Source organism: Nycticebus coucang, chromosome 10, assembly GCF_027406575.1.
Source record: "Nycticebus coucang isolate mNycCou1 chromosome 10, mNycCou1.pri, whole genome shotgun sequence".
Classification (NCBI taxonomy): Eukaryota; Metazoa; Chordata; class Mammalia; order Primates; family Lorisidae; genus Nycticebus; species Nycticebus coucang.
Genome location: NC_069789.1, coordinates 79,111,201 through 79,135,193, shown reverse-complemented (window position 1 = coordinate 79,135,193; position 23,993 = coordinate 79,111,201). Strand labels below are relative to the sequence as shown.

General features: G+C 38.7%; 1 protein-coding gene and 1 pseudogene across 2 annotated transcripts in view; one reads left to right on the top strand and one right to left on the bottom strand.

Annotated features, from left to right (window-relative positions):
• SHCBP1L (SHC binding and spindle associated 1 like) overlaps positions 1-23,993 on the bottom strand; it is a 53,307-nt gene that overhangs the window by 1,058 nt on the left and 28,256 nt on the right. The window contains exons 7-9 of one of the 2 annotated variants that reach the window (XM_053605734.1): positions 5,477-5,630; positions 3,740-3,990; positions 1,100-1,222 (exon numbers count right to left, since the gene is read on the bottom strand). In XM_053605734.1, coding sequence (XP_053461709.1) covers positions 1,100-1,222; positions 3,740-3,990; positions 5,477-5,630 — 528 coding nt within the window. The remainder of the gene's footprint in view (positions 1-1,099; positions 1,223-3,739; positions 3,991-5,476; positions 5,631-23,993) is intronic. The other variant, XM_053605733.1, reaches the window with a different exon arrangement.
• Positions 9,893-10,430, top strand: LOC128595608 (serine/arginine-rich splicing factor 12-like; annotated as a pseudogene).

The following is a 23,993-nucleotide window of genomic DNA, read 5'->3' as shown; positions in this document are numbered from 1 at the left end:
CAACCAGCAGTATTAGCATCACTTGGAAACTTACTAGAACAAATTCTCAGGCTTTACCCTAGACCTGCTGAATCAAACTGGAAGGACCTCTGTAAGTGATTCTGATGATTGCTAACATTTGAGAACCACTAAAAAATAGAAAAATACTTAAGAATAGGAAAAAATGGGGCAGCACCCATAGCTCAGTGGATTAGGCGCCAGCCATATACACCTCGAGGTTGGTGGGTTCGAACCGGCCTGGACTAGCTAAAAACAACGATGAAAACTGCAACAGACAAAACAGCTGGGTGTTGTGGTGGGCGCCTGTAGTCCCAGCTACTTAGGAGGCTGAGGCAAGACTCACTTGAGCCCAAGAGTTTGAGGTTACCATGAGCTGTGATGCCACAGGACTACCCAGGGGGACAGCTTGAGACTCTGTCTCAAGAAAAAAAAATAGAAAAAGTTTTAAGAAAAATAAAGTTTTTCAAAATTGCCCCTATTTACCATTTGTGCCTGATTTTCAACCAATTATCTGACAATGTACAAAATCATCCTTGGGGAGGCATGGGGTCTACTAGTAGTATATAATATAATCCTGCGCTTAAGTAATTTGCATAATCTATTTGAGGAAACAAAATGTACTTTAATAAAACTTCACTAACTACACAAGCCTAAAGAGGGACCTAGAAAGATAGGATTTGTAGAAGCAGAAAATTGCTGTTAATGTTTTAATTGCTTAGCTAAAATCATTTTACATAACTTTGAAAGTAAGATAGTGTTTCTTATAGTCTCTTAATTGGCTTTACCTTCCAAATAGATTACAGATCTTATCAATGTAAAATCTAAAATGCTTTTAGAGCAAAGAGCAAATCCTATATATACACTTTTCAAATTTGAAGTTATTTGCCAAAAGTTTTAAGTTGAAATTATTGAATAATTAATAAATTACAAGGCTAAACTTGTTTCCCAGCCCTCATTTAACTGTATTTTAATTATGACTTGTATACCAAATCAGTAACATTAAGCTAAATTTTTAGACTGAAACTCATATTTTAATGCTTATCTAATAATTACTTACAATCCTTACATAACAATTCTACATTAAGAAATAAGAGAATACCTTCATATTAACTCCACCTAAGGTGCTTTTTGAACTGTCACTAGTTCTGAGGTTATTACAGTGATGAATTTCATTTCTTTCCAAAATGGCTATGCTCCCAGGATACAGTTCAACACCAGCACCCTGTAAATTTAGAAGTAAAATGATTTACAAAACACATAAATCCCTCTCCAATTCTTTTTTCTTTCTTTTTTTTTTTTTCAAACAGGGTCTGGCCCTGTTTTCATTGCTCAGGCTGGAGTGCAGTGGTGTAGTCAGCTCACTGCAGCCTCAAATTCCTTGGGTCCAGAGATCCTCCTTCCTCACCCTTCCAAGTTCCTAGGACTACAGGTGTGCACCACCACACCTAATTTCTTTACTTTTCATAGAGACAGGGGTCTCATTTTGTTGCCCAGGCTGGTCTTGAACTCCTGACTTCCTCTTCCCTCAGCCTCAAAAGTACTGGAAGTATAAGCATGAGCCACTGTGCCTGGCCCAAAAATTTCTTTAAGCATGAAAATGTATATCTATATTAACAATCTAAACATTAAGTTACATGAAAATATGTTATAAGGCATGCAACAATTTATTGTAGAGAGAATGTTTCAAAATGCTGAAAACTAAATACCTTTCAGAGAACCATTAAGCCTGGAAGGAAGGTTGAGATCATTTTACTCTTACCCAAATGAATTTTCTAGAAAAGAATCTAAAGCCTCTTTAAGCAAATGGTTCAATAGTTATAAAAATTTCTATCTATGGTAAATCTCTCAAAATAGTAGTACTAAAGTATATTTCCTCATTTTAGTAGAAATTAAGAAAAGGTCATTTTTTAAAAGGATTCTCATGTTTTCGTTTAATCTGTTCTCACTCCATTCTCTCGGTCCTCCCATTGAAGAACTTGTGATTGTTATTTGAAGATTCAGGTTTTCTTTTTTTTTTTTGTAGAGACAGAGTCTCACTTTATGGCCCTTGGTAGAGTGCCGTGGCCTCACACAGCTCACAGCAACCTCCAACTCCTGGGCTTAAGCGATTCTCCTGCCTCAGCCTCCTGAGTAGCTGGGACTACAGGCGCCTGCCACAACGCCCGGCTATTTTTTGGTTGTAGTTCAGCCGGGGCCGGGTTTGAACCCGCCACCCTCGGTATATGGGACCGGCGCCTTGCTGACTGAGCCACAGGCGCCGCCCCGAAGATTCAGTTTTTCTATGTCCCGATTATTTAGCTCTTTATATTTGATATTTCGTAAGTAATTCAGAGAACAAAAGATTGCTCCAAGTTGTCTCTAGTCATATAAAGCTCTACTTTTTATAGAATGAAATACCTGGAACAAATAACAATTCCTAACAGCAATATTTAATAGCATATAAGCACTTTTAAAATAAATCCTGAAACTGACTAATGATTGGTTCTTTAGCCACTGATTTCCAGATTGAGTTGTTAGAGTACCAGCCACATACACCAAGGCTGGAGGGTTCGAAACTGGCCCAGGCTTGCTAAACAACAATGATAAGTGCAACAACAACAAAAATAGCCGGGTGTTGTGGTGGGCACCTGTAGTCCCAGCTACTTGGGAGGCTGAGGCAAAAGAATTGCTTAAGCCCAGGAGTTAGAGGTTGCTGTGAGCTGTGACGCCATGGCCCTCTACCAAGGGCAACACAGACTTGTCTCAAAAAAAAAAAACTGCACTTAAAGCTAATAATTACTTATTTGGGAGTTGGGCAGTTTACTTTTCCTAAGTGCACTATGACTCTCTTGTACCTGTCTTCATTTTGTTGGTTTCTACCAGCTTCTAAGTTTAATTATAATTCCATTCAAAGATGAAGAAATAACCATTGTATATATATTAGTATCACTCAACCCAAAGGAAAAGAAATCATTTTATCAAAAAGGCACCTGCACCCGAGTTTATTGCAGCACAATTCACAATTGCAAAGATGGACCCAACCTAAATGCCCATCAATATATGAGTGAATAAAGAAAATGTAGGCTTGGCGCCTGTGGCTTAAGCGGCTAAAGGGCTAGCCACATACACCTGAGCTACCGGGTTTGAATCCAGCCTGGGCCCACCAAACAATGGCTACAACCAAAAAATGGCTGGGTGTTGTGGCGGGCTCCTGTAGTCCCAGCTACTTGGGAGGCGGAGGCAGGACAATTGCTTGAGCCCAGGAATTGGAGGTTGCTGTGAGCTGTGATGTTACAGTACTCTACCCAGGGTGACAGCTTAAGGCCCTGTCTCAAAAAAGAAAAAGAAAATGTCTATATAAGCCATGGAGTATTACCCAGCCATAAAAAGGAATGAAACAATGTCATTTGCAGCAAGTTGGATGGAACTGGATACCATCATCCTAAATGAAGTTTCTCAAGAATGGAAAAACACCCCATGTTCTCACTACTAAGTAGGAGCTAAATAATGGGCACAAAAAGACACAAAGGGCATGGAAACAAGAGGGTGGGGAGGGAGTGAGGGATAAAAACTTAGCTATTGGTTAAAATGAACACTTTTCTGTTGGTAGGCACACTAAAAAAACTATAAGCATTATACAGCATATCCATGTAATAAAAACATTTATACCCTTAGTATTTTGAAAGTAATGTAGAGAACAAAAGATTGCTCAAAGTTGTCTCTAGTCATATAAAGCTCTACTTTTCATAGAATGAAATACCTGGGCACCAGTTATTTCACTGTCTGTAATTGTCAAAGCAGCCCCTGTAAGAACACACACTCCTGTTCCTTCACATTTTAAAATACAGTTTTCTAGAGTCATGTGGCCAGATTCCACCACCACGATACCATCAACCGTCCCTTGTTGTATCAAAGATAGGTGCATTAGTTTCACATTGTCAGCTTTGGATACCACAAAACTGTCATGAGAAGGTTCAGAAGTAATCAAAATTTCCTCTCTCTTCCCAACTCCTGATTCATAGGGATAAAAATACATAATTAAATCAATAATCCAAAATTTTAAAGCCCTTTAGTCATTCAATAATACTTGCTAATATTAAATTTTTCCTGGCACATTTTTTAACAATATACGTAATTATTCAGTTGGTAATTAAGTCGATAATTAACTACAATGTAGTCTTTTGTCCTTATTTTGATGCTATGATAGAAAACCTCTGACTATAATCAATTTGAATGTTTGTTTTTTAACAAATGGAATCTTGCTAGGTTCCTTACGCTGGCCCCAAACTCTGGCTCAAGACATCTTCCAGGCTCATCCTCCTGAGTAGTGTTACATATATTTCCCTAAATCGTATAATAAACAATTGTTTACAAAGTGTGTAAGACACAAAAAAATACCATGCCCTAATCTGGCTTCAAAACTAAAAAGACTGGCTCGGTGCCTGTGGCTCAAGCAGCTAAGGCACCAGCCACGTACACCAGAGCTGACAGGTTTGAAATCCAGCCTGGGCCCGTCAAACAACGTGACAGCTGCAACCAAAAAACAGCCAGATGTTGCAAGCGTCTGTAGTCCCAGCTACTTGGGAGGCTGACTTAAGCCCAGGAGGTGGAGGTTGCTGTCAGCTGTGATGCCACAGCACTCTACCCAGGGTTGACAGCTTGAGGTTCTGTCTCAAAAAAAAAAAAAAAAAAAACTATAAAAAGACTAGCAGAGACTCTTGAATTAACTTAGATGAATTAGTTATTTAGGTTAATCATACCCATGATTTTGCTCTAGAGTAGTCAAAGCAATCATCTAAAAATGTCAGGAATGAGTTGATTCTGAAGAAGGCTATAATTTTTTTGAATTACATATTTGATCCTTATTACCCATGTTAGTTCAGCAAAATACTATTGATTACATCATCAAAATATAGTAAAAATGTTGCCCAATTTTCTGATGGGTGAAGTTTAAGTCAACTGTTGTTTTACTTCAAAGTTAAAAGTGTAGAAAATTACTAAATATGTTCAGAATCTCAAAGGGACTTAGTAAACTGCTTTTTACTTCTGTTTTAATGAGTTAGCATGTAAATTCGCTTTTTCTGAGAAAATGCTGAGTGTGTGTATGTGTGTATATAAACTTTTTTTTTTTTTTTTTTGCAGTTTTTTGGCTGGGGCCAGGTTTGAACCTGCCACCTCTGGTATATGAGGCTGGTGCACTACTCCTTGAGCTACAGGCATGGCCCAACGCTGAGTATATTAAAATATAGCCTTACATCTAGGTTTTCTTACTAAGTGATATGAAGAGCCGTAGAGATAGATAAGAAAAAGGTAGTTTGAGTAACAATAGAGCTTGAGCTAATAGAAGATAGGATGAACAGGTGCTAACTGCAAAAGGCACATAAGAGATTTTTATGAAACAATAAACTATTCTAATTTCTCATAATTCCATTAAGCATATTTATAAACACACAATTTGTCCAGTACATATTGTTATTACAAAAAATGCCCTTCTAACCCTTTATAACGATGTCATCGGTCAATAAAGCAAGATTTGCAGCTTGATATTCTCCTGGAAAAATAACTACTGTATCTCCACTATAACAACTATCCAAAGCCAAATCCAAATCATCATGCTGCTGCAGAAGTGTGTCTGAAGATAAATCCTTTACCTAAACAGAAGAAATAAAATGTGTACCTTCAACAACAGGTTAAACTGAAACATATTATTTTAATGCTATCAGACAAGTGCTTTTCCCAAAAGACTTACCATACAGTATCTGTTTATTAAATCCTCAAAGTATCAGTCCATCAATTAAGGTAATGATGAAATGAAATTTTCTTTACAATTACAAATAATTTTATAGTTATCAAATACTGGGTATGTGCTATGTGTCAGAAGTCATATTTTGAGCTTTGCATATTACCTCCTAAGCCTCCTAACAGGTTGTTCTTCAAGATAGGTATTATCTCTGCTACAAGAGAAGGACAGTAAATTGCAGCAAGATTAAATGAGTTGCCTGACTACACAAAGTTTAGGAGTAGCAAAACCAAATGTTAGTTGTTCTAGGTCAGTATGACAAAAGACCTGGAACAGCCCATGCCCTTCCTTGTGTACTACTTTGTTTAACTCAGAGTGACACCCCCAATTTTGATAAATCAACAAAATTGTATATATTAAAGGTTCTAGAGCTAAGAACAAAAAGTACCAAGAATTTGCATTGGGAGTTGAAAAGGAGAGAGAACTTCATTATTAGTGCCATGAAGAGTGAAGACTTCAGGCTGGGCACAGTGACTCAAACCTGTAATCCTAGCACTCTGAGAGGCCAAGGTGGGAGGGTTGCCTGAGCTCTGGAGTTTGAGATCAACCTGTGCAGGACCAAGACCTCATCTCTATTACAAATAGAAAAATTAGGCTCAGCGCCTGTGGCTCAAGCAGCTAAGGCACCAGCCACATACACCTGAGCTGGCGGGTTCGAATCCAGCCCGGCCCACCAAACAACAATGACAGCTGCAACCAAAAAAAAATAGCTGGGTGTTGTGGTGGGCATCTGTAGTCCCAGCTACTTGGGAGGGAGGAGGCAGGAGAATCGCGTGAGCCCAGAAGTTGGAGGTTGCTGTGAGCTGTGATGCCATGGCACTCTACCCAGGGCAACAGCTTGAGACTCTGTCTCAAAAAAAAAAAAAAAAGAAAAGAAAAAAAAAATTAGCCAGGTGCCTATGGTCCCAGCTACTTGGGAGACTGAGCTGACACCACGGCACTCTAGCCGGGGCAACAGAGTGAGACTCTGTCTAAAAAAACAAAGACTTTCAATATATATTTTGAAAACTAAAAATAGATTTTGAACAAATGCTTGTTTTATTCCAATGGAAATAGTATTATCGTTCATATTATCATTCATATGTAATTTTTCCTATTATAAAAGTGGTACTCGTTTATTACAAAAAACATGGAAAGTTAAAGAAATAATAAAAATGAAAAAATTGACTTGTAAATTCTTTTTTTTTTTTTTTTTTTTTTTGTAGAGACAGTATCACTTTATGGCCCTCGGTAGAGTGCTGTGGCCTCACACAGCTCACAGCAACCTCCAACTCCTGGGCTTAAGGCGATTCTCTTGCCTCAGCCTCCGGAGTAGCTGGGACTACAGGCACCTGCCACAACGCCCGGCTATACTTGTAAATTCTTTTTTTTTTTTTTTTTTTTTTTTGTAGAGACAGAGTCTCACTGTACCGCCCTTGGTAGAGTGCTGTGTCATCACACAGCTCACAGCAACCTCCAGCTCTTGGGCTTACGTGATTCTCTTGCCTCAGCCTCCCAAGCAGCTGGGACTACAGACACCCACCACAACGCCCAGCTATTTTTTTGTTGTTGTTGCAGTTTGGCTGGGGCTGGGTTTGAACCCGCCACCCTCGGCATATGGGGCCGGCGCCCTACTCACTGAGCTACAGGTGCCGCCCCTGTAAATTCTTCCTAAATAAAATCTCTTTAATAGATTTTTCTTGTAGTATTTTTCCCATGCATATATATTGACATTTATATTTTAATATATCACACCATACATTGTCTATAACGTTCAATTATGTCCTGATTTTGTCATTACATCACCTTTCCCATATCTTTAAATATTTTTCAAAGCCTAATTATTAACAATTACATATATAAATGTACTATAATTCATATTACTTTCATTTAGATGGTTTACAAGTTTTTAACATGAAAAATACCACCAAAAATAAATTCATATGCATATTTCTAGTTATTTCTTCCAGACAGGAAATTACTGAGTCAAAGATATAAACATTTTTAACCTTTTGGATGGATATACTTCCAAGCTGCTCTTTAGAGAAGTTTAGCTAATTAAAAAATGGGTTGATAGGAGAGAAGGGAAGGGGTGAAAAAATGGGTTGAGAATCCTCATTTTGCTGCAAATTTGGGGAGGTACTGGCTCCCCAACCAAAGCAAGTGACATGGCTTCATGTGCTCCCCGAGGAACGTTGCCCTAAGATGGAAAAACTTCTTTCTTTGTGGACATGCCCCGGCTAGTAAGAATAATGTTCCCAGAAAGGAAAGTTACCAGAGGGCTTCGCACGGTTGCAGCTGGGGGCTGGGCACCTATGGAGGTTGCGGGAAGAGTGCTCTGCTCTATTCGCCTTGGAACTAATCAATCAAGAACAAGACAGCTAGAAGCCCTGGTAGTTAAGCCTTCAGCAAAGTGTTGAGCAAAGGGTCTCAATTTAGAACTATGTATGTGTCTAGCAGCATATGTGCTGAACAAAGAATTTCTTAGCAGTCTTTATGATTTCACCATTATATGTTCCTTTTTCTATTTCTATACCTTTTTTTTTCTTTTGACTAGTGCTGTGTATAAAAACACCCAATAAATGTGGGAAGTTACCAATGGCCTGAGCGAGCCCTGGTCTCCCTCGTGATAATCATTCTGTGTGCAGTGCTATCTCTGACTCTGAGCATCTAGTTCTGAGGACAACACCACAAATTCATCAACATGTGATTTTTTTTATAATTTTTAAAACATTTGCCACTTTAATAGACAAAAATCCTCTCTATGCCTTTTTTTCATTTCCATTCATTTATTTTATTTGTTTATTTATTTTTTGAGACAGCGCCTCAAGCTGTTGCCCTGGGTAGAGTGCTGTCAGCTCACAGCAACCTCCACCTCCTGGGCTCAAACGATTCTCCTGCCTCCGCCTCCCAAGTAGCTGGGACTACAGGCACCTGCCACAGCACCTGGCTATTTTTTGGTTGCAGCCGTCATTGTGGTTTAGCTGGCCCGGGCTGGATTCGAAACCGCCAGCTCAGGTATATGTGACTGGTGCCTTAGCCGCTTGAGCCACAGGCGCCCAGCCAACATTCATTTTATAAGTGAGAGTGGACACTTTTTTCTAGATATATGTAAAGCTCTTATAATCCTTATTAAATCAGCAAACCTATCAATTCATTTATGCTGGTATTACACACTACATACTCTAAATACTTTGGAAGCAGATGTACCTCTAATAATAAGTAATTTGGAAGAACTCTGAAACCTTTCTCATTCATGTTTGTCTTATTCACCGAAAACAGAAAACAGACGAGAGTCAAAAGTGTATGATGGAGCTTAACCCCACCCCTCTGCCGTCCTAGCAGAGCCCCCTCTTCCTCCGCCCCCGGGTCCCCTCCGGACACACCCCGCGCCGCCGCCCTTGCGCGTCCCCCAGCCCCGCCCCGCGGTCCGCGGGGACCGACTCGCACCGCGCACCCCCCAGTCTGCGGCTGCGCGCTGGCGGGGACGGGGCGCGCCGGGGCCGGCGGAACTCCAGCGGCGGCGGCGGCAAGGGCCACCGGCGGAGGACGAGGAGGGCGGAGTCATGTCTCGCTACAGTAGGCACCCGCAATACCCCTCTGTTCGTCAGAAACGTCGCGGATGCCACTAGAAAATCTAAAGCAGTCCACTGAAGCTGGCAAGCGCCCACCGCTTTGAACCAACTTTTTAGCTAGGATCCAAGCATGAACCGAGACAAAAAGCACCTAAAGTTCAAGCATCAAGGAGTAAAGAGGGACGGTGGACACAGATTTAAAGACCTGGACGAGGGGAAGTCTTTACCAAGCAAAAGACAAAGCCAACACCAGGCTGAGACTCAGCTTTCCTACATTTACTCAGAGCTCCAGAGTCAAAGCCAAGTCTGATTTTGTTGGTTCTTCCTCTCTTATAAAGTCCATCTTGCAAGTTAAGGTCAAGGTTCAAGATCAAGTGACATTGAGAATAAAAGCTCCTGCATGCTGATATTTGGTGAAAAATCTGATGGATCCTTTATCTGAAAGAAGGTACTAGTCATATTTGAAGATGTTCAAGATGCTGAAGATGCTCTTTATAACTTCAATAGAAAGTGGGTGTCTGGTCGTCAGATTGAAATACAGTTTGCACAACGTGATCCCAAAACACCAGGCCAAATGAAATCAAAAGAAAGTCATCCTTGATCTCCAAGTGATCATAGGAGATCAGGAAGCCCCAGCCAAAGAAGAACTAGAAGTAGGAGTTCTTCATGGGACAGAAACAGGAGGCAAAGTTCTGATAGTCTTAAAGAGTCTCCACACAGGTGATTTTCTTACAGCCATTCTAAATCTCATTCCAAATCACTACCAAGGTGGTCTACCTCAGCAAAGCAGTCAAGAACTCCAAGAAGGAGTTCTGGTTCTAGAAGTGGGTCAAGGTCCAAGTCCTTACAAAAGAGGTCCATGTCAATGAAAATCACAATCAAGTTCATCTCAAAAGCAGAATAGCTCAGGTACAAAACCAAGATCACATGGAAGACATTCTGACTCTATTGCAAGATCCCTGTGTACATTTCCCAAAGGGTATACCAGTTCTGAGACTAAAGCACAATCAACAAAACAGGCTCATTTCTGGTCATATTCCAGGTCTCTGAGTAATCGTCATAAAATACTCTCTCTCTCTTTCTCTCTCTCCTGCTGAGATACATAACAGAGACTTCGGCTACCACCAAAAAAAGGAATACAGTTTCTACTAAAGTTGTTTTGAAAAGGCATTAAACAGACAGCTGCATTCTTCAACAACTAATACAAACCCCGGGGAGGGCGTAAAATCCAATTTCCAGATTTACCACTATAATGGACATCCAAAATGTTCAGTTTCCAACAAAAAATTACAAGGCATAAAAGAAATAGGAAAAGTATGAACTATTCACAGGAAAAGGAAAAATGACAGATATTATCCTCAAGAAAAACAGATAAGGCTGGGCACGGTGGCTCACACCTGTAATCCTAGCACTCTGGGGGCAGCACCTGTGGCTCAGTCGGTAAGGCGCCAGCCCCATATACCAAAGGTGGAGGGTTCAAACCTGGCCCCAGCTGAACTGCAACAAAAAAATAGCCAGGCATTGTGGCAGGCACCTGTAGTCCCAGCTACTCTGAAGGCTGAGGCAAGAAAATCGCTTAAGCCCAGGAGTTGGAGGTTGCTGTGAGCTGTGTGATGCCATGGTACTCTACCGAGGGCTATAAAGTGAGACTCTGTCTCTATAATAAATAAATAAATAAATAAAATCCATAAATCAAATCCTAGGACTCTGGGAGGCCAAGGTGGGTGGATTGCCTGAGCTCATGGGTTCAAGACCAGCCTGAGCAAGAGCAAGACCCCACCTCTAAAAGTAGCCAGGCATTGTGGCAGGCACTTGGCCCAGCTACTTGGGAGGCTAAGGCAAGAGAATCACTTGAGCCCAAGAGTTTGAGGTTGCTGTGAGCTATGATGCTTGGCACTCTACCAAGGGCAACAAAGTGAGACTCTGTCAAAAAAAGAAAAAGAATAAGAAAGAAAAACAGATAAGACTTTTGACTTACTTAACAAAGACTTTAAATTAACTGTCTTGAATTTACTCGAAGAGATATAGGAAACCATGGACAAAAAACTAGAGGAAACCAAGAAAACAATGTATGAACAAACAGAGAATATCAACAAAGAGATAAAAATGAACCAAATAGAAATTCTGTAGCTGGGGTGGCGCCTGTGGCTCAGTGAGCAGGGCGCCAGCCCCATATACTGAGGGTGGCGGGTTCAAAACCCGGCCCCGGCCAAACTGCAACAAAAAAATAGCCGGGCATTGTGGCAGGCGCCTGTAGTCCCAGCTACTCGGGAGGCTGAGGCAGGAGAATCGCCTAGGCCCAGGAGTTGGAGGTTGCTGTGAGCTGTGTGACGCCACAGCACTCTACCGAGGGCGATAAAGTGAGACTCTGTCTCTACAAAAAAAAGAAAAAAAAAGAAATTCTGTAGCTGAAAAGTACAATAGCTAAAATTTAAAAAAAGAAAAGTTCACTAGAGAACTTCAACAGCATATTTGAGCAGGCAGAAGAAAGAATTAGCAATCTTGATGTTAGGACAATAGCAATTATCCAGTCTGAAAAGCAGAAAGAAAAAATAAAAGCATGTGTGAAGAAAAATGAATAGAGCCAAAGTGACTAGTAGGATACCATCAAACATAGCAATATACCTATTATGGTAGTGTCAGAGAACAGGAAAAAGATAAAGGGGCAGAAAGACTATTTAAAAAAAATAATAGCAGGAAACTTTCCCAATTTCATGAAAGACATGAATCTACACGTCCAAGAAACTTGATGGGCTCTAAGTAGGATAAACACAAAGAAATATAAAAATATACTGTGATGAAACAGTTGAAAGGCAACAACCATCTTGAAAGCAGCAAGAGAGAACAAATTCATTGAGTATAAATGAGCTTTAATAAGATTAACAAATGACTTCTCATCAGAAAGAATGACAGCCAGAAAGCTATGGAATGGTACACATATAAAGTGCTAAAAGAAAATAATTGTCCATGAATAATTCTATATTCAGCAAAACTATTCTTTTAAAAAATGAAGAAGAAATTGTCATTCCCCGGTAAACAAAAGTGGGATCTTTTAGACAAAATAGACCTTAATAAAAAATTGTTGCTAGAGACAAAGATGAGCATTATATTTTGACAAAAGAGTTAATTCATCAAGAAGATATAGAAATAAGCATATACATCACCAAACAAAAGCCTAAAATACATAAAGAAAATAGTGACAAAACTGAAGAGAGAAATAGTTCTACAATAATAGTTGGTGAATTATACCACACTTTCAAAATGACTAGAACATTTAGACAGAAAGTCAATGAGGAAATAGAGGACTTGAACAATATAGTATTCCACCCAGACTGATCACACATATAGACCCTCCACATACCAAAAATACTTATTCTTCTAAATGCATATGAAATAGTCTCCAAGATACACCATATATTAGGCCACAAAACGAATCTCAATAAATACAGTAGAACCTCCACAGTTGACCATCTCCCTACACTTACCACCTCCTTAAGTTGAACTAATTTTCTTTTTTTATTTATTTATTTATTTATTTTTTTATTTATTTATTTTTTTTATTGTTGGGGATTCATTGAGGGTACAATAAGCCAGTTACACTGATTACAATTGTTAGGTAAAGTCCCTCTTGGAATCATGTCTTGCCCCCATAAAGTGTGACACACACTAAGGCCCCACCCCCCTCCCTCCATCCCTCTTTCTGCTTCCCCCCCATGACCTTAATTGTCATTAATTGTCCTCATATCAAGATTGAGTACATAGGATTCATGCTTCTCCATTCTTGTGATGCTTTACTAAGAATAATGTCTTCCACTTCCATCCAGGTTAATACGAAGGATGTAAAGTCTCCATTTTTTTTAATGGCTGAATAGTATTCCATGGTATACATATACCACAGCTTGTTAATCCATTCCTGGGTTGGTGGGTATTTAGGCTGTTTCCACATTTTGGCGATTGTAAATTGAGCTGCAATAAACAGTCTAGTACAAGTGTCCTTATGATAAAAGGATTTCTTTCCTTCTGGGTAGATGCCCAGTAATGGGATTGCAGGATCGAATGGGAGGTCTAGGTTGAGTGCTTTGACGTTTCTCCATACTTCCTTCCAGAAAGGTTGTACTAGTTTGCAGTCCCACCAGCAATGTAAAAGTGTTCCCTTCTCTCCACATCCACGCCAGCATCTGCAGTTTTGAGATTTTGTGATATGGGCCATTCTCACTGGGGTTAGATGATATCTCAGGGATGTTTTGATTTGCATTTCTCTAATATATAGAGATGATGAACATTTTTTCATGTGTTTGTTAGCCATTCGTCTGTCGTCTTTAGAGAAAGTTCTATTCATGTCTCTTGCCCATTGATATAAGGGATTGTTGGCTTTTTTCATGTGGATTAATTTGAGTTCTCTATAGATCCTGGTTATCAAGCTTTTGTCTGATTGAAAATATGCAAATATCCTTTCCCATTGTGTGGGTTGTCTCTTTGCTTTGGTTATTGTCTCCTTAGCTGTACAGAAGCTTTTCAGTTTAATGAAGTCCCATTTGTTTATTTTTGTTGTTGTTGCAATTGCCATGGCAGTCCTCTTCATGAAGTCTTCCCCCAGGCCAATATCTTCCAGTGTTTTGCCTATGCTTTCTTTGAGGATTTTTATTGTTTCATGCCTTAAATTTAAGTCCTTTATCCATCTTGAATCAATTTTTGTGAGTGGGGAAAGGTGTGGGTCCAGTTTCAGTCTTTTACATGTAGACATCCAGTTCTCCCAACACCATTTATTGAATAGGGAGTTTTTCCCCCAAGGTAAGTTCTTGTTTGGTTTATCGAAGATTAGGTGGTTGTAAGATGTTAGTTTCATTTCTTGGTGTTCAATTTGATTCCAAGTGTCTATGTCTCTGTTTTTGTGCCAGTACCATGCTGTCTTGACCACTATGGCTTTGTAGTACAGACTAAAATCTGGTATGCTGATGCCCCCAGCTTTATTTTTGTTACTAAGAACTGCCTTAGCTATACGGGTTTTTTTCTGGTTCCATACAAAACGCAGAATCATTTTTTCCAAATCTTGAAAGTACGATGTAGGTACTTTGATAGGAATCGCATTGAATAGGTAGATTGCTTTGGGAAGTATAGACATTTTAACAATGTTGATTTTTCCCATCCATGAGCATGGTATGTTCTTCCATTTGTTAATATCCTCTGCTATTTCCTTTCTGAGGAATTCATAGTTTTCTTTATAGAGGTCCTTCACCTCCTTCGTTAGGTATATTCCTAGGTATTTCATTTTCTTTGAAACTATGGTGAAGGGAGTTGTGTCCTTAATTAGCTTCTCATCTTGACTGTTATTGGTGTATACAAAGGCTACTGACTTGTGGACATTGATTTTATATCCTGAAACATTACTGTATTTTTTGATGACTTCTAGGAGTCTTGTGGTTGAGTCTTTGGGGTTCTCTAAGTATAAGATCATGTCGTCAGCAAAGAGGGAGAGTTTGACCTCCTCTGCTCCCATTTGGCTTCCCTTTATTTCCTTGTCTTGCCTAATTGTATTGGCTAGAACTTCCAGCACTATGTTGAATAGTAAAGGTGACAGAGGACAACCTTGTCTGGTTCCAGTTCTAAGAGGAAAAGCTTTCAGTTTAACTCCATTCAGTAAAATATTGGCTGTGGGTTTGTCATAGATAGCTTCAATCAGTTTTAGAAATGTGCCACCTATGCCTATACTCTTCAGTGTTCTAATTAGAAAAGGATGCTGGATTTTATCAAATGCTTTTTCTGCATCTATTGAGAGGATCATGTGATCTTTATTTTTGCCTCTGTTAATATGGTGGATAACGTTTATGGACTTGCGTATGTTAAACCAGCCTTGCATCCCTGGGATGAAGCCTACTTGATCATGATGAATGACTTTTTTGATGATAAGCTGTAATCTATTGGCTAGGATTTTGTTGAGAATTTTTCCATCTATATTCATGAGTGAGATTGGTCTGAAATTCTCCTTTTTGTTTGGGTCTTTTCCTGGTTTTGGTATCAGGGTGATGTTTGCTTCATAGAATGTGTTGGGGAAGATTCCTTCTTCCTCAATTTTTTGGAATAATTTCTGCAGTACAGGAATAAGCTCTTCCTTGAAGGTTTGATAGAATTCTGGAGTGAAGCCATCTGGACCAGGGCATTTTTTAGTTGGAAGCTTTTTTATTGTTTCTTTGATCTCAGTGCTTGAAATTGGTCTGTTCAGGAGGTCTATTTCTTCCTGGCTAAGTCTAGGGAGAGGGTGTGATTCCAAATATTGATCCATTTCCTTCACATTGTCAAATTTCTGGGCATAGAGTTTCTGGTAGTATTCAGAGATGATCTCTTGTATCTCTGTGGGATCAGTTGTTATTTCCCCTTTATCGTTTCTGATTGAGGTTACTAGAGATTTTACTTTTCTATTTCTAGTAAGTCTGGCCAATGGTTTATCTATTTTATTTATTTTTTCAAAAACCCAACTCCTTGTTTCATTAATTTTCTGAATGATTCTTTTGTTTTCAATTTCATTGATCTCTGATTTGATTTTGGATATTTCTTTTCTTCTACTGAGTTTAGGCTTAGATTGTTCTTCTTTTTCCAATTCCATAAGATCTCTTGTGAGACTGTTGATGTGCTCTCTTTCTGTTTTTCGAATGTAGGCATCTAAAGCGATGAATTTTCCTCTCAAAACTGCTTTTGCAGTATCCCACAGGTTTTGGTAGCTTGTGTCTTCATTGTTGTTATGCTCAAGGAAGTTAATGATTTCCTGTTTTATTTCTTCCTGCACCCATCTGTTATTCAACAGAAGATTGTTTAATTTCCATGCCTTTGGGTGGGGTCGAGCATTTTTGTTAGAGTTGAGTTCCACCTTTAGTGCCTTATGGTCTGAAAAGATACAAGGTAAAATTTCAATTCTTTTGATTCTGTTGATATTTGTTTTGTGTCCCAGGATATGATCAATTTTGGAGAATGTTCCATGGGGTGATGAGAAGAATGTATATTCTTTATCTTTGGGATGGAGTGTTCTATATGCGTCTATCAAGCATAGTTGTTCTAGGGTCTCATTTAAATCTCTTATATCTTTGTTTAATTTCTGTTTAGAGGATCTGTCCAACTCTGTAAGAGGTGTGTTAAAGTCCCCTGTTATGATGGTATTATCAGATATCATATTGCTCAGACTGAGTAAGGTCTGCTTCAAGAATCTGGGAGCATTTAAATTGGGTGCATAAATATTTAGAATTGAAATGTCTTCTTGTTGTAGTTTTCCCTTGACCAATATAAAGTGACCATCTTTGTCTTTTTTGACTTTAGTTGCTTTAAATCCACATGTATCTGAAAATAAGATTGCAACTCCTCTTTTCTTCTGAATTCCATTTGCCTGAAAAATTGTCTTCCATCCCTTGACTCGGAGCTTTAATTTGTCTTTTGAAGCCAGGTGTGTTTCTTGCAGACAGCAAATGGATGGCTTGTGTTTTTTAATCCAGTCAGCCAATCTATGTCTCTTCAGTGGGGAATTCAAGCCATTAACATTTATGGAGATAATTGATAAATGTGGTAGTATTCTATTCGTCTTATTTGGTGAGAGTCCATTGCTTAGTTTTATCTTTTGCATCAGTGTGGAGGTTAGGCTCTGTCCTTTGATTTCTGAGTTCTTACTTTGCTGCTGATCCATTGTGGTGGTCAGTGTGCAGAACAGGTTGAAGTATTTCCTGTAGAGCTGGTCTTGTTGTGGCGAATTTCCTCAATGTTTGTATATCCATAAATGATTTGATTTCTCCATCAATTTTGAAGCTTAGCTTAGCAGGGTACAGAATTCTGGGCTGGAAATTTTTCTGTTTAAGTAGATTAAAGGTAGATGACCATTGTCTTCTTGCTTGGAAAGTTTCATTAGAGAAGTCTGCGGTCACTCTGATGGATTTGCCCCTGTAGGTCAACTGGCGCTTACTCCTGGCAGCTTGCAGAATCTTTTCTTTTGTCTTGACTTTGGACAGGTTCATCACAATGTGTCTTGGAGAAGCTCGGTTGGAGTTGAGGCGACCTGGGGTCCGATATTCCTCTGAAAGCAGTGTGTCAGAATCTTTGGTGATGTTTGGGAAATTTTCTTTTATAATATTCTCTAGTATGGCTTCCATTCCTCTAGGGCATTCTTCTTCCCCTTCTGGAATTCCTATAACTTGTATGTTGGAACGCTTCATAAAGTCCCATAATTCTGACAGTGAACGTTCTGCTTTCTCTCTCTTCTTTTCTGCCTCTTTTACTATCTGAGTTATCTCAAGAACTTTGTCTTCTACCTCTGAAATTCTTTCTTCTGCATGGTCTAACCTGTTGCTGATACTTTCCATTGCATCTTTAAGTTCCCTGATTGACTGTTTCATTTCCTTCAGCTCTGCTATATCCTTTTTATATTCTTCGTATCGTTCATCTCTGATTTGATTCTGTTTTTGGATTTCCTTTTGGTTATTTTCCACTTTATTAGCAGTTTCCTTCATTGTTTCCATCATTTCTTTCATTGTTTTCAACATGTGTATTCTAAATTCCCTTTCTGTCATTCCTAACATTTCTGTATAGGTGGAATCCTCTGCAGTAGCTACCTCATGGTCCCTTGGCGGGGTTGTTCTGGACTGGTTCTTGATGTTGCCTGGAGTTTTCTGCTGATTCTTCCTCATGAGTGATTTCTTTTATCTGTTTCCTTGCCCTAATTTTCCTTTCACTTCCTCTTGCTCTTTAAGATCTTGTGCCTGTGGAAGTTGTGGGCGGGTTTAGACGGATTGAACACACGCGACCACTTGCCGGTTTTCCACTGTTTTAGTCCTCCTCTTGGGGTCCAGAAGTCTCTCGCTGACTCCCTGTAGCCTCATAGGAGTGATGATGGGCAGTTCCCACCAGCCAGAGATGCCTGGAGTCCTATCTCCCCCAACTCACGGTGCCCAGATGCAAGGAAGCTGTTACTTGGCTGCCATCTTGCTCCGCCTCCTGAACTAATTTTCATAGACTGGATATGTATCACATGCACATATCAGTACAGTAGGCCCAGTTCCTTATGTTGACCACCTTTGTTTGTTACAGTCCCTTAGGTGGTCAATTTACAGAGGTTCTACTGTATAACTTCTCTAACCCTAGTGCAATTAAGTAGAAATCAATAACAGAAAGAAAACAGGAAAATTCAGAAATATTTAGACATTAAACAACATACTCTTAAACAACCAACAAATCAAAGACAAAAACACAAAGAAAATTAGAAAATACTTTGAGATGCATCAAAATGAAAACATTGTATGTCAAAACTTAATGGATGCAGCAGAAGCAGAGCTCAGAGGGAAATTTGTAACAGTACATGCCAGAATTAAAAAGTTCTGAAGTCAGGGCCAGGCGCGGTAGCTCACACCTGTAATCCCAGACCTCTGGGAGGCCAAGACAGGCAAATCACCTGAGCTCACGAGTTCAAGACCAGACTGAGCTAGAGCAAGACCCTGCCTCTAAAAATAGCCCGGTGTTGTGGCAGGTACCTGTAGTACCAGCTACTTGGGAAGCTGAGGCAAGAGAATTGTTAGAGCCCAAGAGTCTGAGGCTGCTGTGAGCTATGATGCCATGGCACTCTACCAAGGGCGACAAAATGAGACTCTGTCTCAAAATAATTAATTAAATAAAATATCTTAAATCAACAATCTAACTTTACATCTTAAGGAACTAGAAAAATGAAGAACAAACTAAACTGAAAGCCAGAAGAAGAAAAAAATAATAAAGATTAGAGAAGATATCAATGAAATAGAACAGAAAACAATGAAATTAAAACTTAGTTTTTGAAAAACAAAATTGACCAAACTTTACCAAAACTGACTTTAAAAAAAAAAAAAAAAAGAAAAGAAGGTACTAATAAAGCTATACTAATCAGTCTGTGGTACTGGCATAAGGATAGGCAGACAGAGCAATGGGATAGAACTGAAAGTCCAGAAATAAACCTACTTATGTCCAACTGATTTTTAACAAGGGTTCCAAACCCATTGAATGGGACAAATGAATATTTAAATGAAAAAGAACAAAAGTAGACCCCATCCTCCCACCACATTCAAAAATTAACTCAAAATGGGTTAACTACCTACATATAAGAGCTAAAACTATAAACCTCTTAGAAGAAAATATAAGGGTTGGGTGGCGCCTGTGGCTCAGTGAGTAGGGTGCCGGCCCCATATGCCGAGGGTGGCGGGTTCAAACCCAGCCCCGGCCAAACTGCAACAAAAAAATAGCCGGGCGTTGTGGCGGGCGCCTGTAGTCCCAGCTGCTCAGGAGGCTGAGGCAAGAGAATCGTGTAAGCCCAAGAGTTAGAGGTTGCTGTGAGCCGTGTGACGCCACGGCACTCTACTGAGGGCGGTACAGTGAGACTCTGTCTCTACAAAAAAAAAAATATATATATATAAGGGTTAACCTTCATGACGTTGCATCTGACAGTGGATTCTTAGCTATGACATAAAAGGATCAGAAACAAAAGAAGCATAGATACATTTCTGTCTTAGTCTGTTTGTGAAGTTGTAACAGAATGCCACAGACCAGGTAATTTATGAGCAAATTGATTAGCTCTAAGTCTAGATAGAGCAGGGGTCCTCAAACTGCGGCCCACAGGCCACATGAGGTGGTGTGATTGTATTTGTTCCCATTTTGTTTTTTTACTTCAAAATAAGATATGTACAGTGTGCATAGGAATTTGTTCATAGTTTTTTTTTTAAACTATAGTCCAGCCCTCCAACAGTCTGAGGGACAGTGAACTGGCCCCCTGTTTAAAAAGTTTGAGGAACCTGAGGGGCTGGGAAGTCTAAGGTCCAAGGGCCAGCAAGCTATATTCTTCCAAGATTGTACTTTGCATGCTGCCTGGATCTTCTCATGGCAGAAATCAGAAGGGCAAGAACTCTGGAGAGGACTTTTGCATGCTCAATGACAGTAAAGCAGAAAAAAGAGAACCCACTCATGCAAGCCCTATTATAGGGTCATAAAATGCATTCGTGAGGACTTATGAAACACCTCCCATAAGGCACCATCTTCCAGCTCTGTTGTATTAAAGATTAAGTTTCCAATACATGAGTTGAGAAGGGACAAAAATATTTAAACCATTTGGACTTCTTCAAAATTAAAAACTTTTGTGCATCAAATGACATTATCAAGAAAGTGAAAAAGCCTATGGAATGGGAAAATATTTGCAAAACCTACATCTAGTAAGAGTCTAGTATTCAGAATATGTAAAGATCTCTTAAAATCAACAAGACAACCCAATTACAAAATAAATACATAAATTGACATTTCTCCAAAAAAGATACACAAATGGCTAACAAGCACATGAAAAGATGTTAAACTTGATTATTAGGGAAATGGAAATCAAAACCACAATGAGATACCACTTCATGCACACAAGGATGACTGTGATTGAAAAAACAGATAATAACAAGTGTCAATTAGTACTGGAGAAAACTAAAACTCTCATACATTGTGAGTCACAATGTAAAATGGTTCGGCCCCTGTGGAAAACAGTTTGGCAATTCCTCATAAAGTTAAGCACAGAATTATATGCCATATGACCCAATAATTCTATAGTCAGGTATTATACTCCCAAAGAATTGAAAACAAGCGGTCAAATTTGTACATGAGTGTTCATAGCAGCACTGTTCTCAGTGATCAAACATCCATGGATAAACAAACTGTGGTATACACATATCATGGAGTATTATTCAGTCATAAAAATCAAGTATTGATAAATGCCACAGTGTGGATGAATCTTAAAAACACTAGGCTACATGAAAGAAGCCATACATAAAATGTCACATATTGTATAAGTCCATTTATATGAGATATCTAGAATCAGCAAATCTATAGAGATAGCAGATTGCTGGTTGTCAGGAGATAAAGGAAGAAGAAAAAGAGGTTTTATGCATTTTGCCATGATGAAATGTTTGAGAACTAGAAAGAGGTGCACAACATTGTGAATGTACTGAATGTCATTGAATTTTTCACTTATTATTATTATTATTTTTTGAGACAGAGCCTCAAGCTGTTGCCTTGGGTAGAGTGCCATAGCATCACAGCTCACATTAACCTCCAACTCCTGGGCTTAAGCGATTCTCTTGCCTCTGCCTCCCAAATAGCTGGGACTACAGGCGCCCGCCACAACACCCAGCTATTTTTTGGTTGCAGCCATCATTGTTGTTTGGAGGGCCCGGACTGGATTTGAACCTGCCAGCTCAGGTGTACATGGTTGGCGCCTTAACTGCTTGAGCCACAGGCGCTGAGCCTGAATTTTTCACTTGAAAATGAAAAACTTTTTTAATGTGAATTTCAACTCAAATATATATACAAATATATATACAGGGAAATATATTTTTGGAGACAAGGTCTTGCTCTGTTGCCCTAGCTAGAGTACAGAGGCACCATCAAAGCTCACTGCAACCTCAAAGTCCTAGGCTCAAGTGATCTTCCTGCCTCCACCTCCTGAGTAGCTGGGACTATAAACACATGCCGCCATGCCTGGCTAATTTTTCTATTATTTTGTAGAGATGGGGGTCTCGCTATGTTGCTCAAGCTGGTTTCCAACTCCTGCCTCAACCCATCTCAGCCTCCTAAAGTGCTGGGATTATAGGCATGAACCCTACATCTAACCTCAATTTTTTTTTGAAGGGAAAAAAGATACAAGAAAGAGAAAAAATAGCACAATGTCTTTAGGAAGGCAGGTGACAATGGAATCTGTAGCAAAGGTGGGAGGGAATTGATTAAACTCTTCTTCTTTTTTTTAATTGTTCAAAAGCTTTATGCAAAGCAGTTAAGCAAGAAAAGGAAAATACAGGTATACAAATTGGAAAGAAGGAAGTGAAATTATAATTGTACACAGATTATTTTGCTTTTATCTCTCCAGAACCAAAGGAAATCTGACTAAAATATAACCACAATTAGTAAAATAATTCAGTACATGAACTTAATCAAAAAATTAACAGCGTCTGTACACTAATAGGATTAGAAAGTACAAAGACTGAAAATCTCCCTTTATGACAGCAATAAAATAATAAAATATTTAGGCATATAATCAATAAGAATTAAGTAAGTTTAATATGCAGAAAAAACTTTCCTATGCTACAGGTAAGACTAGAGCAAATGGCAGCACCATAGTTTAACATGAGAAGATTCAACATCATAATGACTTCAAATCTCTTTAAGTTAACCTAGAGGTTTCATAAGATCTAAATACAAACAATAAGATTATTTTAGGAATCGGAACAAGTGATTCTAAATCTTCTGTCGAAAAATAAGCAAGCAATAGTTGCCAAGAATTTTCTCAGAATGAAAAGTAATGAGAGAAGTCTCATCGTTCTAGACAAATGGGGACTTTGTGCAAATGAAAAGTAAAGGGCAAAGTCATGGGAGGATTTTTTTTTTCAGTCATTTATGTGACTAATTCTCACATAAATTGGATTTAATTTTGACCAAAGTACATTATTTGAACAATAATTTTTTTGAACAATAATTTTTAATTTAACTTGTTAATATGTTGTTTAGGATATTGCATCCTCATTTATAAGTGAAATATGTTTGTAATTTCCCTTTATAATAATATATTTTTTCCAATTTTAATATCAGGTATATCCAGATGAAGTATAATGAATTTGAAGTATTTCTTCTTTTTCTATTGTCTATAAGATTTGGCATGATCTGTTTTTTTGAAATTATCTTCTATTTTTATTTATAATTATTAGTTTTCTATTGTTTGAGACTTTGGATAAATTCTTCTTTGTACTTGGTATGTTTTCAGAAATGGTTATCACAATTCATAGTACTACAGGGAAAATCTGACAACAATGATGACTATAATACTGGGATATGAATACAAAACAGTAATAATAATAGCAGTTGATATTTATTTATGTGCTGGGCACTCTGCTGAAAGGTTTATATAAATCTTTTCACTTTAACCTAACACCCTATGGGATAGACTTCATTAATCTCTTTTATAGATAAGGAAATAAAAGAGAAACCATTAATGTATTTCATCTTATATAAATATTAATAGACAATATTAAGAATCAAACACAGATTTTTGTGACCTCAAAGCCTATATTCTTCACCACCACACTAGTATTGTCTCCAGACGTAAAGAAGGAACAGCATGGAGGCCTGTGATCAACAATCACTGGTAATGACCAGGAATTCTAAGGTTAGGTATTATACCTCAAAGAATTGAAAACAAGTGGTCAAACAAATGCTTGTACATGAGTGTTCATAGCAACACTATTCTCAATAATCAAATATCCTTGGATAAACATCCTTGGAGATCCTTGGATCTCCTAGATCTGGTGAATGACTGATGTTTAACTTCAATTCAGGCACTGGAATAAGTGGTAAGCATTTATTGAGCACTTTCTATATGGTGGGCATTATGACAGGTACATTACAAAGATGAACTCATTTAACCTTCACAACAGCTCTGTAAATATTGACATAGCATTTATCCCCCTTTTACATATGAGGAACTAACGCACAGCTAGATTAAATAGGTTGTCTAAAATCACCTAACTAGTAAGTGGCAAAGCCAAGAATCCAGGCATTTGGCTTCAGGGTGCATACTCTTATCCAGCACACTACACAATTTCTCTCTCTCTCTTTGTCTCTCTCTTTTAAAGCACTCTGCAAACAAG